Source organism: Bombus terrestris, chromosome 9, assembly GCF_910591885.1.
Source record: "Bombus terrestris chromosome 9, iyBomTerr1.2, whole genome shotgun sequence".
Lineage (NCBI taxonomy): Eukaryota > Metazoa > Arthropoda > Insecta > Hymenoptera > Apidae > Bombus > Bombus terrestris.
The window spans coordinates 12043808-12060927 of NC_063277.1; the positions used below are offsets into that span (position 1 = coordinate 12043808).

At 29.7% G+C, this 17120-nt stretch overlaps 2 protein-coding genes across 2 annotated transcripts; one reads left to right on the plus strand and one right to left on the minus strand.

The window, feature by feature from the left end:
* The first annotated feature begins 327 nt into the window (after window positions 1-327).
* LOC100650245 (anamorsin homolog) lies at window positions 328-1957 on the plus strand. The gene is made up of 5 exons (XM_003397535.4): window positions 328-611; window positions 780-1090; window positions 1177-1321; window positions 1419-1531; window positions 1610-1957. The coding sequence occupies exons 1-5, from the start codon at window positions 461-463 to the stop codon at window positions 1718-1720; spliced, it is 831 nt and encodes a 276-aa protein (XP_003397583.2). The 5' UTR covers window positions 328-460; the 3' UTR covers window positions 1721-1957.
* Window positions 1958-16783, minus strand: LOC100650119 (protein cueball). Its single transcript, XM_003397534.4, has 7 exons — window positions 16507-16783; window positions 9547-9762; window positions 7488-7677; window positions 6670-7272; window positions 6252-6563; window positions 5505-5784; window positions 1958-4531 (listed from the first exon to the last, which is right to left on the minus strand). The coding sequence occupies exons 1-7, from the start codon at window positions 16586-16588 to the stop codon at window positions 4427-4429; spliced, it is 1788 nt and encodes a 595-aa protein (XP_003397582.1). The 5' UTR covers window positions 16589-16783; the 3' UTR covers window positions 1958-4426.
* Window positions 16784-17120: the final 337 nt, after the last annotated feature.

The window sequence follows — 17120 nt, forward strand, 5'->3', positions numbered from 1 at the left end:
ACATTAACTTTTATTTTTACTTTGCTTATACGCATATATCTAATTATATTTTATTTATATGCAGCAAACAAATAAATGAATTTTATTTAGCCGAAAGTAATAAATGATAACAACGCTTACAAATGCTGAGTCATTCTATAGAAATTTTTAAACACATTTGAAAAATAATTTTATTTTTATTGATAATGTCATTTTTATTATAAGTAGTATTATTCCACAATTAAACATATAATTTTAATATGTCTTTTCCAGAAATATATTCTTACTGTATTCAAATATATTAATTACTTAGCTTCATAACAAGTAGCGCTAGTATCGCAGGTATTCATTATCAACAGAATTGCGCATCTACCGTCTGTTAGATTGTGGAATCAGCTGAACTCCAGATTACATGAAAATTGCATTTCATAAGCTTCTGAAACTCTTAACAATATTTTATGTTTATTTTGTTTAGTGAAAAATGTCTTTTCTCAAAAAAAATCATAGTGTACTGGTGGTCCTAGATAGCGAAATTTCCAATAATGGCATCATAGACTTTATCAGTGAAATTAAAAAACATCTTAGCAATGCCGAACAGCTGACAACTATATCAACGAAAGAGCTGCAAAAATGTAAGTAATTAAGTACTGTCGTATGTATAAAATAGATTCATAAACATATGTATTCGTATATTCTAAACCATTAAAAAATAATAGATTTTCAGTATGTGCTTTTTAGTCAGTTTTGTATATAAAAAGTGTTTCATCATTATGCACTAAATTTAATGTTTTCCTTCTCAGGTATTAATTCTTCTTCCTATGATGCAATTATCTCCATTTTTAAAGGATCATGTCCGAATCTTAAAATGCTTTTAGAAGAATCTTTGCGAATGTTGAAACCCGGAGCAACATTGATTATTTATGAGTCACTCCAAGAAAAAGAAAATGCGCATTCTCTTTACAATGAAAGGGTATCCAACTTAAAATTAATTGGTTTTAAAGTAAAAGTACAAGAAAGTTTAGATACAAAACAATTAAAAGATCTTCTACTTAATATATATAATAGTACAGATAATATTTGTGAAGTAGTAGCGGAAAAACGTTCATTTGAAGTAAGTGATACTCTTCTGTTTTTCATAAATCAATGTAGTTTTGATTACACATATTCTTTATTTTTACCTATATTATATTTATATAGATCGGTTCTAGTGTAATACTTAATTTTGGTGAAAAAAAATCTTCTAATGTATGGAAACTAGATAGCGCTATTGATGAAGAATTAATTGATGAAGATGATCTTTTAGATGAAAGTGACATTGTCAAACCTATAACTAATTTGAGAGGTAAGTTGAACACTTTATTCATATACAAATTTTAATCAAATACTTCTATTCATATACAAATTTTAGTTGAATACTTCTATTCATGTACAAATTTTAGTATGTAGCACAACAGGTAAACGAAAAGCATGCAAAGATTGTTCTTGTGGATTAGCTGAAGAATTAAGTGGGAAAACTGCACCTGAAGGAACTGCAAAGTCTTCATGTGGAAATGTAAGTAATTTGTTATACATTTCTATATGAGTCCTTTAAAAAAATTTGACTAAATAGTGATATACATGTACTTTTCAGTGCTATCTTGGTGATGCATTTCGATGTGCTAGTTGTCCGTATCTTGGTATGCCTGCATTTAAACCTGGTGAAAAAGTAGTTTTACTTGAAAGTCAGTTAAAAGCAGACTAGTGAAATATTTGTGAGTTTCATACATATTCCATTCTTATGTTAATTTTTTGCATGTAATTATCATAATAATAATTCTTAATATCATTAATCTTTGTTTTCCACTTTAACATTTCTATTCAAAATACAGGACCTTTTTTTCTTACTTATCTTTTCTACAACTGGAAAAATAGTGTAGTATACATATAGAAACTTAAAAGGATGTAGCATAAAAGTTATGCAATAAAGATATAAAACATATCTATTACTCTTAATCATTTATTACATTTTTATTTGTATACAATAGCGATCAACATGTTAATTATAATAGAATGATACAAATTATTTAAAATTTCAAATAATTTAGATGAAGTAAATTCCATTATAAAAACAATAAAATAATTTAAGTATCGCGTAATATTATGATACGAAACGATATATGACATATCAACAAAATCATATTTTTCTTATTATTGGAAGACAATAAAAAATAAAGATAGTAATTTCGCTATATACAAATTATAGTATAATTTATGAGGGAATATAAGCCCTTCACTATAAATCCACTAACCCTCCTCTGGGGTTGAGTGCTCGAGAAAGGACTACATTCCAAATGTAATATTTAATATATATATCTTTGTATCATTCTATTTGAACATATTTTGGAGTCTAACAAATACAAATATGTTGTATAAAATTGTCTACTAAACTTTTCAAAAAATTATCACGCCATTGCAAAGGACGATGGTTTTTAAATTATATTAGCATCGTGTACAGGAACAAAATAAATCGCCATATTTTTAATTTGCCTCTACAACAGGAACATTATTCCGTAGCGTAAAATATAGAAGTACATATCGGGGAAAAAAACGTATGTTGTTTAAAATGTTAGCTCGTTTATACCATGATAATAAATGGTATATTTTATGTCCGTAAATGAGTTTAAATCAGGACATAGCTGCGCAACATTTTTGCATTGTAAAAACTACTGCCATGCTACAATTGCCTTTCTGTTTTATCTACTTATTTAATATAGCTTCATTTGGTGCAAAAAAGATATTTTATTATTACTAGTATTATTATCATATATATGACGTTCTATAAACTTAATCTTTAACATTACTTCGAAATAATGTTTAGAAATTATACTATTACAGTTAGTGTTGATAATGTTACTTAGAACTTTGGTATAAATTTAAGTTTATGTTTTAAGTAGCTATACATCGTAAAAAGTTAGCTACCATTTGCTGTGAATAATTGTATAGTTTAAGTACGAAGAGAGCGATAGAAAGTACAATTTGGAATTTCGTTATTGGAAGCAATAGAACGGAAAACATAACATGACAGTTTCAAACAGATTCCTTCATTGTTTTACCATATTTCGCATAAGTTACTCTCACTTAAGTATATAACCATTTGTACTCTATTTCCAAAACCAAGAGATTACACAGAATCCTTCAGTCTGCAAACGAAGTTCAACACATTTGTTGTACTTTCTATGGATGTAAACGTCCACAATTTACATTATAATAATTTTATTATTATTTGAGAATGTAAATGAATTTCTTTTGAAGAATCATGTGCACAAACTTGCACAAATGTTTAAGATAGCTCTATATAATTTTTATACAAACAAATAAATGTAATCGTTCAAAAAAAAAAACAAAATCACTCATACAAATTTTAAAGTAATTTTTAAAAAATTAAATTTTTTAAAACTATCCAAATAATATTTTTGTATTTCACAGAATGTATAAGGCAGTTAAAAAAGTCATTTGGTATTTCATATTGTTTTTTCTAAAAGCTAACATTCTCTTTTTTTAGTAAAACAATATGTAATTTTTGTTAATGTAAACATCCCTCTTTTATCTGCAAATGTACAAAATGAAAACGAACATAGATGAATTAAAAAAAATTATCGATTTAATAATTTAATGCTTAAAACTTAAACTCGATGACGATCTTAATTAGAAACGTCCATTTTTCTTTTTCATAAACATAATGCAGTTCATTACAATAATTTTGTAATGAAAATTAAAATTTTCTTTAGAACTGTACTCACAATCAGTGGTACATTGAGCAATCATTAAGCCTAGCAATTAAGGCATGTTTCATGTACCCTTTCGGTTGCACTCACGATTAATTTTCAGAGCTAGTTATTTTGAGATATAATTTGTTATTACTGAAACAGCTTCAGAACAAAGAGTGGAGCAGAAAATAGAAACGAATGACGAATAAATCAGAGAACCAAGAAATATTGAACAAAGTACTATATAAAACTTTTATAAATTTTATGTGTATACATATACACATATGTATATGTATACATATATCTATGTATTTATACACCAAGGCAGTTAAAAAATGCCATAGGACTTAAGATTTCCTGTTCTCTTATGAAAAATATATAATTACATATCTTTAAAAAAAAAATTTATAACCTTTTAATAACTAGATGAAATAATCTTTATATGAACACAGCCCTACATATTATATGATGTAATAAAAATTAAGAGTCCTCGAAAAGACCTTTGGCTTTCTTTTTTCTGACTTTATCATTGTCATGGTGTTCCCGTACATCTTGTAAGCATCGTTATTAATCATAACAATAATACTACAGCATTCTGCGGTATGTACAGACGTGCAGTTCCGCGAAGTTAAACTTTTGACGGATTTCCTGTTAAGTCCATAAAATCTTTGCCAATTGACACGTCCAAATATTAGTTTATGCTACCACGAATTCTCCTCCATATTATCGAGTAAAGAATTCTTCTCCTCTTTCTTAGAAACATTAGCTCCCGACGCTGCCACACATAATTTTGGTTCGAAACATGGCTGTAAAAAATTAAAGTTTAAATGATGTGAACTCGATTAAGCTCGCTTCGAGATTTTGATGATGTCAAGTATGGTAAAGACGATGAACTCTGATAAACCATAAAAAATAAAATTAAAAGAGAATATTAAATATCAAAGATGAAAAAAGAATTTAAGAATTAATTTATATGTGAATAAATTGTACATAAGAGTTTATATGAAATACTGTGAGTTGCATTCATTAATGTTTAGTACTGTAGTATTTTCATAATAAAGTATTAATTTCTTTTCCATGTTGTTATTCTACAGAAAGGTTACTATTAATTCGAAATGATTTTTATATTTAAAAATTGTTTATTTGTTTAAAATTTAATGTTTTGTTAATACAAGGTGTTTTGAACTCATAGTCATTAATTTACTGAATGTTTACTTCATACTGCAGCACCTATTTTGTAAGAGTATCGCATAATGATTATAAGTTTATCATAATGAATTTTTTTGAATATACTGAAGATCTTGATAAAAAACGTACAATGTGTAACAATTTATATAAATTCATGCATAGCAGCATATTAATCAAAACATAAGCAAAAGGTATCATCAAATAATATTTATTGCAATAGCATTGAAGTTAGTAAAAAATAAATATGCAACTGATTTTAATTACTTAAATATTAATTAAATCCCAAATTAATTAAGCGTCAACTTTAATAAATAACAATAAGCATTATCGATCTAAAGTTAGAGAGCAGCAATATTACAATCTCTTTGATCTTACTTTGCACTTGAATTTCTTACATAGAGGAAAAAGAAACAATTCACTTTATTAAGATTCTTGTTTGAATTTTTTTCTTTAAGCCCTTAACTGATTCTTTTTCCTCGAATATATATGTAGCTGCAGTACGTATCTTACATCTCCAATTTATTGCACATGTATGCCCATATTTAGCATGCACATAAATAATGTTTATATTTTAGCTGGTCGATCACTCACAGTTTCACAGATATTCATGTTGCAGCAGTTCTCTATGGTTATTTCACATTGATTGTCCGGTAATTGTGGCCGAGATGTGAGTGGTGTCACACCACCTTTACTGACGACGAAACGCTTTTTGATGCGTGGCCGTTTCCGGAATTTATTTACATAAAAACTAAGTACGGCTATTACAAGAATAAGTACACCAACGATTGCACCGAAAATTGGTAGCCACGTACTATATTCATTTTCCTCTTTAGCTATCACCATTTGTGCAAGGCGATTCTTTTCGGGACACCTGTTAACAGAAAATAACGAGAATTATAAGTTTTATATTCATTAAAGTTTAATTGTATTAAATTGATTAGAAATAATCTCATTCGAATATTAACCCTTTAACGACATATGTTTGTAGTAGCTTCATCCGTGACGAAACTATACGAATAAATGCGTGAATGCGATATTTCAGAAAAGATAGCGTTCTGTTAATTGGACAAGTTATTTATACAAAAACGAATCTTATACACAATAATAACATGACACATGCTACTATCTATCAGCAAAATGTCAGCAGTTGGGTCATTTATTTATTTATTATTTGCCGTCGAAATTGTTAAAAACTTCTGCTATGAAATAAACAATTGTTTTAATTAAAGCCGATAGACTAGGAATTCAGAAGTGATTGAAGTCGAAGTAAGGAGGTCGCAGAAATTCTTCAGGTCCTCATAAAATTACGAAGTTAAGAATTTCTCAAAAGCAATGTACCTGCAGTGAGCAGTAACGATGCTAGTAGGAACTCGTTCTGTTGCACAAATTATTTCACAAAGTTCAGCAGTATTGCCTAAAATCTCGCAACGAGATCCTTCGGAATATTTACATTTACAAACTGGTTTATCATCTTGGACGGAACATTGACCGTCATGCAAGCAGTAGTCTTTGCAGAGGTCTGTTTCACATCTTGGTCCAATAAATGCGTTATTGCACTTACATGTGGGCAACCCGTCACTATTTATACTGCAATTGCCTCGGAAACAGTAATTGTGACAAAGATTCATCTCGCAATACGGTCCAGTGAATCTGAAACAGTTGAATTTTTACTTAGTTTGTATTCTACGAATTCAAGATTGAATAACGTATTTTTGAGATATTCAAATGAAGTACATATCTAGCATCAGATACTTACCCAAGCCTGCACTGGCACGTTCCATCCTTCTCACCCACATGACCATCATTTAGGCAGTGTTTGGACGTCTCTGTGGTCAGTTCCGATTCCTCTGTGCTGGTTATCAAATTATTATACGACCTTTCGTCAAGCGACAAGTTCGTCGGGTTAGTATTTTGTGTTGTATTCGTATTCACCGGGCATTCTACTTTGCCAACGTTATCACGGGTTACGATCCCAGCTGGATCGGCATCATGAGTTGACTGGTACGAGCGAAACATCCTTGGCTCGTCAAATTTCGTGTCTTTTGGTATTGTCCAAACAGCTCTGTGCACCAGATCGGACCAATATATCGAGTTATGATCTAACGCCAGGTACACTGGTTGATGACGCTTAGGGTGAACCAATAGTTCACGCTCGGAACCATCGAGATTGCTGCGCTCAATTTTTATTCTTAGGCCTTCTGCATCGTCGATCCAATATAGCTTCTTGTTACTGTGATCTATAGCGACAGCCAGTGGCTCGTATAAATCCTCTTTGATCACTGTTACTCGATTGCTTCCGTCTAGATTCGACTTCTCGATACTTGGATTTGTATTATTACTATTTACCCAGTATATGTGACTGGAAACAACGTACAATTATCAGATATTCGAGTTTCATTTTATATCGCGTGTTACTTTATCTTTTCTTTTCTTTCTTTTACTAATCCCGTTCGGTGAAGATATTTTTATTCTCTCTTATTTGACGCAAATTTCTAAACGGAACTAGACCGGTCAAGATTGCACGTTGTCGTGAATGGGCACGACAGCGTTCTAGGTAGGACATAAATGGCACACCTGTTACATACATCCAGAGCGATACCGCGTGGGCTCTGGTACGTTAAATTGTGGAGGATCGTTGGTTCTTCCGGTAGCCCATCTTCTGATACGTGCATCTTCATGATCACTCCTTGCAAAGCGTCGCTCCAAAATAGGGTTCGACTCTTTATGTCAAAGGCAAGCGCAAGAATGTAACTTTTGCTTTGTTCTACGGATAATAAAGAATATCGTTTGTTATATATACTTTCTTTCGAAAGACGACGTTTATAGTTAAATGTAAAGGTACACTTATTTTTCTATTGATTGTATGGTTGAATTTCGAACGTAAGAAATTGTAGAATACTGGTAGTATAAGGTGAAAATTACTTTTTTCTTTTCTAAGTAAAATACAACTTCTCTGGAGATATTCCTTACTCTTTTTAAATAGATAACAAAAAGAAGGTAATAGAAGAAACATTTAAACCAGTTTGGTTTTATGTATCAGACATCTAATTATTTGACATTCTAACTTCATTTCTCAATGCGTTGAAGTAGCATTGAAAAACTATAAATTTTTAATTGTAGAATTCTATATTCAGAGCATTAAGTTAAAAAAAAATTCTATGTTATCTTTAATGAATTCATCTAAATGACATTCAGTTCGTTTTTCAAACTAATACCGTCATCATTTACTTAAACATTGCCTTTGGTCTTTTATCATTCATGAAATCTCCCTTTGTGACGAATAAAAAACACATAGATGCACCCAAAGGATAAAAAGGCATTTCCTTTGTTCTTTACGGAAAATGGTATACTAGGTATGGTACTTAGGTATACTATAGTATACTATACCTAATAAGGGTACGATAGTATGGCATAGTTTTACATTGTGGGCTGTTTCTTTAAGAACGACTATAATAAATTGAAAGACAAAATCTTGAGTGGTGTCGTTATCCTTCCCAAAAGTTTTACAGATGCGTATCTTTGGAGGAAACCTACCATCATTTTGAGAAGAAAAAGTTTGCTCGATTTCTAAGGAAATTATTTCTTTGTACATTGATACCTTTTATTTATTTAATCTTTCTTAAAGAAGTTTAGTAAATAGTCAGTTGGAAATTACTAATATATACTATTAATTACTAATTACTAATACACACATATATATGTAGGAATAAGATATAGAATATATAGGAAAAAAGAAATAATAATAATGATACAGATAAAAGTAATTATAGAGTAAACGTATAAAAAGATTAATACTGAAATAAATTTCTAATATCGTAAGTTCATATCTTACTGAAAATATTTAAAAATACTTTTCTACGAAATGAAAAAGCTATCATTCAAGTTAGTTCAATGGATCATGCAATTTGCAGGATTAAGGAATGAATAGTATTTTTAGATTTATATTATCAAATTAAGATTCTTCATTAAAATCCCAATTATCTATATGATTAATGTAAAATATGACAATGATTTCTTTATTCCTACAACGAAAGTCTTACTTGGATTGCGTTACGCATAAGATAATACATGGATGATAAGTAATCCTGTTATACGTTTCTCTTTCATTATAAATGTAATAATTCGATTTAGTACGAGGCATTTATCATTCTATTTTAAGAACCGTAAATTATCGTCAAATGCAAATTGAATATTTTTGAATACTATATTATGCTTTGTACGTTTTTTAGACAGCAAAACGAAAGACGTTAAACTGTTAATATAATAAATGCAAATTATCTTAATGATTTTTTGTCTGATAAAATATTTCTTTATCTTTTGTCTGATAATATATATGAAAGTTTATCAGCTAAATTGATATTTGAAATATATCTACTGAATAATATTAACAATAAATTAATATTTCTTAGTTTCAAAGAAGTTTCAATTCGCTCTTGTTATTCATATTTTGGTCCATTTTGTGTAACATTGGGGTAATTTAAATTTCGTAATTTCTCAATAACAAGTAGGTGCATACGTAAGATAAATTCTATTTATCTTTATACATTATACAAATACAATTGTAATAATATTCAGAAATAAGTTGAAAGTAACTCAGACATATGTAAAGTAAAAATAAATTTAATATACTTACTTTTAAGTAACGGTTTCAACGTGAAATTCTTGTCCTCCAGGTCATTACTGAATATGGTTATGTTCTTGTTACTCACATCGCTAAAATACATTGTTCTAGTGATATCATCATAGGCCACCCCCGATAGAGTCACAGCTTCCGCTAACTTTGCCCGTCCGATTAGCGTCTGATTTTGTGCGAGAAATTCAACTTCACGCCCTATCGCGATCGCTATATCTGCAAACCAAAAAATATCTGAACTTAGTAGAATATTTTGTCAAATTGTTTAAATACTTAAACAAGCAAATTGCACTTCATTAAAATTGCGCTGCAATCATTCAATGAAATTGTCATGTTTAATCAATTATCAATTAATTTAATTGAGTAGTTTGATTAGTAGTAATTGAGTAGTTAATAATTGAGTAGTTTGAGTAGTAGTAATTTAATTGAGTAGCTTTTCCTTAACGGTGATAGTTTTTCGATTATCAATGTATGAATTTAATTATTCATGCATTCATTATATACATTCCTATGCGTTTGTCCTATGTAAGGACATAGTGATTATATAGTAATTTAAGTATCATAAGATTTATGTAAAAATAGAAGATTTATCTATTTTTAATATTTCAAAAGATACGATAATTATTTTAAAGACAACAATACGCAGTTTCAAGGATGTAAATATCGTAACACGACAAGATATATTCTATTATATATTTCCTAGAAATTTAAAAAAATCTAACTTTTCAAATGACTGACTAGAAAATATCTAGAAACTAACATTGTTTATCTGATTTATGGGATACTGTAAATTACTAGAAAAAATATCTGTATATACTCTAAAATTCTGTTTAATAATCAATTATCATTGACTATTACCTAGAACTTGAAAATATCGTGTAGTGTTACTTTAAAGATACTTTAGAAAGTTAAGTTTTCTTATCTGCTCATTTTTGCTAATACTATGACACCTACGATAACTTTATCGTTATCTTTTGGTTGTTTATAAGGGGTGCAATTATATTTATCTTAGTAATTTATGATACACGAGTGATTTGCTACCGACGAAGATAACTATTGAAAAATTAATCCTGGACGGTTTGTAGTTTCAACGAATATTAAGTTGCACTATGGAATGGATGTTGCTTGAAGTTACAATCTTGCTAATCGTGTAATATTCGAGAAACATCATCTCTCTAAAGTTAACACATTCGTAGTTGTTAATTTTACTTAAATATCAAACTGAACCGTGCGGTTTTACACTTAAGAAATATTTGAAAAATTTAATTTCAAATATTACGCCATGTATGACTTTATGTCGCTTATGATTATGAATGGAAATAGACATAAGAAATTTATTTTTTCCTTGAGTCACAGTAATGCGTTAGCTGTCGTTAACGTGTTAACAATTAAAGGATCCACGTCAGAAAAGAGGAATGAGTTTAACGCTTTTCTGTACGTCCCTGTACCTGCTCTTTATCACTGGCTATGTCGCCAATTTGAATTACAATTTTCACAGCAGTTATAAGAAACTGAGGTGTACAAGGTATTTTTCACTTTCTTCTTTACAGTTCACTGTGTTCTATATTACCAAAAATTATGAACAAAAGTTGAAAACGATGTAGAATAAAATGAAGAATAAAATGTTTCATTTTGATATAATATCTATGAGAAACTGTGAAGTTGTGACATTATACATATATTGAAAAATAAATTTATTTTAATAAGTTTTCGAAGAAATGTTAAAACTTGACATTTCTCCTTTTTCTCGTGGACCTGAATCTTCTAATTATTTCCAATTGTTTCTAACTGTTTAATGATCATACAAATCATGTATGTTTATTAAAAACTATATCCTTGTTAAAAGTCTCTGCTACATTTACAGTTATTATATAATAATATAATAAAAATTACACAATAAATTATATCCATAATAATTATACAGGTATTATAAAAAATAATTTTCTATTATAGATCTATATATATAGAAATTCTTTTCTTACCTAGTTTTAAATATCTTTATACTGTTATATCTAAATCAAATAAAGATTAGTACTCGATAATAGTGATAGTAGTAACTTGAGTAAAAAATACTTAGATAGATATTGGCGAAAGTATAAATGAATTCATATAACTAACTCTGTTATGTTCTTCCGGTAATTTCCGATCCGGTTACATTTTTCTAACATTAACGCAGTTCGATGATATGGAAAAAGGCTTATGGACATGCATGATTTCTCGTTTCAATTTTATGTAACGTATCTTCTTAAAATATTATAAATCCTTGTTGTTTGCTAAGACGAGAGCAGAATCGAAGTATAAAAATGCAAAGATCGTAACGCTTAAATTTATTATATCAGGGCGCAAGTTGAGTAGCAATCGTCTCGATTTCACAAACTAAAGATAGCGTCCGTGCATCGTATTTATCATTCGTATATTTGCATTAAGATATCGGTTAATTAAGACTTCTTAACCCTGACTCCTGCGACCATGTTCATTACTCTGTAAATATTATAAATATAACAATTATTTCTTATAATTCCAAACAATTTAAGTTTACGACGAGTCTAAAGAAGATAAAGGGAAAACAATAGTTGCAATTTTTCAAGTATCGAAACTGCAGTTCTGTTGGCAAAAATAATTTAAAACTTATATTAAGCTCGATTTATTAACTTTATCATGCATTCCTATTTGAAAATATGTTAACAATACAAGATATGGACAAAAATTAAACTGGTCGCCTTCAGTATAACGTAGTGCCAATACTGAGTACATATGTATATGTACATATCTATTTGATAATGTTTATTCAAAAGATCTTCCTTAATTCACGTAATAACGATCAATCATTTACGCCATTACTCCTCGACATTCATGTCTCTTTACTATTATACAATTGTTCTAGAAATTAGCATTACGTCAAGGGAAATTGCAAAATTATCAATTTTGAACGATAATATCAGTATGACTCTTTAAAATGCTACGTATATTTTGTTTGATTTTATTTTATGTCAACACTATCAACATTTACGAGGAGTAGTTCCTAGATCTTAGATTGAAATAAAAGATTGTAATAAATAATAATCTCCTTCTCATAAGTAAACAAAATTGTGCAGTCAAGGAGAATTAATAGTGATATATTATAATTTGAAAAAGATTGTATTTAAATTTTTATGATACTACAAATGTATATATATATATATATATATATATATATATATATATATACACATAGTTGATTATATCGAGGCTATAAATTAACCTACAAATTGGCGGCATCGATTGATGCTTTTCAAGACCGTATATAGAACTTTATTAGAGGATATATAAATTTTCTATACATAAGAAAATACGAAAGGAAAAATACTAAAGTTCAAAGTTCAAAGTTGAGCCAATTCGGTCAGAGCTTAATAAAGTTTGTAATTTTTATCTATTCTCGCATGTGTCAAGTATTTTGTGTAATATATATAATTCTTTCATCAAGTACACGTGCTTTCAGTTACGCATATGTTTGTGACGCTGCGCGCGCAACTACTATACATTTAAAAGGTCCGCGCCAGAAATTTAATGTAGAAAGTTTGACACTATATCTCGAAGTTAAATGTTTTATCACAAAACAGTAAAGAAATATTTTGTTCCTCTTGTCATGTACATTATGTGCATTTCAATGTATCGTATAATTCTTTTAATATTATAATTTCAACGTTTCTAATGTTGATAATTAATTATAAATCACCTTTATTGTTAAGTACTATTTAAATATGAAAAATTACAACTAAAATTAAATGAAATATAACATAATGCAAAATATTTAATATTCTAGTAATCTTTCGACTAAAAAACGAAGATAAGAAAAAGAAAAAAAGCGACTTGTCGTTTTGTACAGAAATGTAAGCGTGTGATAAAACTTTAATTTCTGTCACAGAAATTTCCCAATGTCTAAATTTTTGTTTGCATATTATTTGCTTTAGATATCGAAAACTCAAAAACGCATATCGCAATTATACATTGCGCACCGTATCAGCTCTAATTATAAGTAAGAAAGTAATGCGACAAAGTGTTCGGGAAATACGACAAGCGATTAAAACTTATTTAAAAACTTGGTATCGATAAATGAGATCTAAAGTCGAAGATCATTGAATTTTTTCTTCATTGTCAATTGACCTAGCAAAGAGGAAATGGAAGTGCGCAATGCCTTCGAAATATCGAATAAACTGTTGACGTTCTTGCAATATATTCGTGTGCTCGCGCGTACGAATATGTTAAGTAACTTCGACTTGATATCGTAGTAGCAACGTTGACGGAATCATGTACGCATGAACATAGATTTTGTTTATGCAAGAGTAGACAACAAGATGAAAACGTATATATGTAGTAGTCGTAAAATTTACTATAGTAAATATTGTTTATTGGATACTTTTACTATATGGCAATAGTTTTTCCGAATTTTAATGTAAATATTTAATTAACGTACTTTAATGTTTATATTATTTACATGCAATTTTGGCATACAGATGAATAGAAATATATATGTTCACGAAATATAAATAATTGTAAAAAAATATTACGAATGTATATTCATAAAAATATCATAACAATATTATTGACTGTTTACCAAATTTTATTCATAAATTTCAATCTGAAAATGCAAAAACTAGAATTATAAACATTGATAATAATATCTTACATAACTTTGACATACATATGCATATAAATGTGGTTATAAAGGACAAATATTATAAATGTATATGCATATGCAAAAAAGTAATAATAATATATATTTTAAATGTTATAATAATACATATATGTACGTATTGTTATTAATGTTTATTTATTTAAATTTTTATAAGGAAAAATTTATTCCATTCGCATAAACAAGTAATTGCGGGAACAATTATTTTCAACGGTTCTAAAACATATTTTTAATATATTGTAATAATATATTTTTGCCAAATACATTTCTAACAATTTTTATTTCTTTCAATTATCAATTTTTTACTTTTTATCAAATTAAATAATAATATCACATTTCCTTTTTACCGATTTAATCTATTGTACGTGAAAAATGATCTATCAAATTAGTGATGCGGTAAAGGCATGCGTAGAAAAAATTGATGATGAAAGTAAAAAATGATATGTAAAGCTGAGTCATCTTTTACTATTATTATTTCCATTTTCAAGTTTTTTTTTCATAAATTATCTCGAGTGTTACATTTCGCTGTCCCATATACATAACTCGGAACGTCTTACATCGCCTGCTTCGCGATCACGATATGAAAACGTAGCTTATTCAATTTCTTTGCGCTCGAAACGTTCACGTCATGCTTATTTCTAATAAACACGTTCTCGTAAATCTTATTAATGAGATGAAATACGTGTAATTAAAAATGCCACACATGTTCTTTATACCTGTTATGCCAACTTATCAAAAGGTTCGATACGATCGAAAACTGATCAACGTATTTTTTATTAAACTAGTCTATTATGCTGTACGGATACACATTTTACATAATCATATACATGGTGTGTAAGAAATAGTAAAGCATTATTCTTTTCTATGTTATCAGTTACTAAAAAGTCACTAACGGAACTACATAGTACCATAAACACCCTATATAACAAGTAGAGATCCTTGAATAAAGGAATAATCAAGTTCAAGATGTTAGCAAACTGGGAATAAGAAATTAATTCGTCTTGTTTACTTCACAGACTAGTCAAGTTCCAGCACTGCTAATATAGTTACATTTCAAATATAATACATAGTACCGTAAAAATATTAAAATCTCTGTTATACTATATATCGATGTATTGATGAAGACAATCTTGTACAATGTAAACTTTCCATGCGATCGTAGGATTAAACAAACGATCAATCTTATCAGTTTCGCTTGTTACGTAACCGAAATTTCACACTTCATCGTATACACATAATTCGGTTCGCAGTTTGTATAATACGCGGATCGGTTATTGAGTCTAGCAGTACGATGCACGGCGTAGTGGGGCAAATTTTCTAGACGCACTCACGAGAACGTGCGAGAAATACCAAAGAATTCGAAGAATTTGCGACATCGTCTGCCATTCGAAAAATTTTTGTAACATAATTTACACGATTACCGGTTATTTTTAGGTTTCCATGCCACGTGCTTTTCTTTCGATATTAGTCAAGGACCGAATAGTCAAAGTAGGTGAAATAGGTCCCCGCCAATGCACTTATCGTCATGAATGATTTCAAATTTCGCCGGTAGTCGACAGTTTCTAGCGGCGTTACCAAACCACGGTAATTTAATATGATTCTCTATTCGTCGTTCCATTAGATTTTCAATAAAACGGTTGTTCATTCGTTACACATCGATTCCCTTGTGCATGGACAAATATACACTACATACACACTAACTGACTGGAATTTTACTTTCCTAGTTGGCCGTTGCTATCTGTATCAGTTTTTAGGGGTGACTTTGTAAAACGAATCTCGTGTTTTATATGTAAAATAAATAAATATATTCAATATTTACACGTAATACGACTCGTACTTCATGGAATAGAGAGATATTCGTGATTTTTTAGATACATACCTCCCTTGATAACTGGCCATGGATCGAGGCCTTTACTCGGTCAGTTAACAAGGCGCATTGCTCTGTACACGGAACAGTCTACGACTTGACATTCATTACGTAAACAGGTATAAGGACAAGTACCGTTTCGATTGTTTTCCGTGTGAATATGAATCGTGAAAGTTTGGCGAAGCATTTCGAGACAAATCAAACGTCGGTTTCATTCACCTTTACAACCGTATTTCGATGTTCTGCATGGTAAAACAGTCTGGGAGAAGTGGCGTACGTGACCACTGAAACCGCGTGAATGGAGACAGCGTTCGCGCGACCCGCAACGCGGTGTCACTTATACCGTGTGTACTACGTTAAATTGCTGTTAGTCCAAATTTTCGTCACATAAAATTATTAAGCAAATGCTTATTCTACTTACCCCAGGATCTGGCGTGAATGTTAATCGCGAAAATTCCAAGTACTATCGTTAATATAACAGCCAAGTTTTTACGGGATGTCATGATGTGGGTTCATTTGTCAGTCGCCTAATTAGCCTGGAAATATCGATAAGACACGGATGACGGATATAAATATCACGTAGATACACTGTAGTCCTAATTTCTCTTTGTCTTCTTGAATAGAAGGAGGTGACGAACAACACAGCACATCCTTACTTTACGGCGGCTATGCGCAAACTGAGAACTCGTGACTTCGATATGAAGGTAAAAACGAGGAGACCAGTGGCGTAGCATGTCGCTTCTACGGACAGGCTTCTCAAATGTCATTAAAAATGCTGTCGCCTTAATTCGAGTAATTAAGCAACGTTAACGGAAACGTTTAAGCAGATGTTATTACTATACGTGTTGGACAAGTTATATGTATATTATATTCATTTGCAATTGCAGTTTGTTCAAAATTTTTAACATCTTATTTTTCAATATTATTTAGAAATATCTTATAGAAATTTTATTTGATATAGTTTAATAATAATGTTAGAGTACTTACACGTTAAATTTTTTAGTTGATGATTAAATTATTTTAAAAAATTCACCT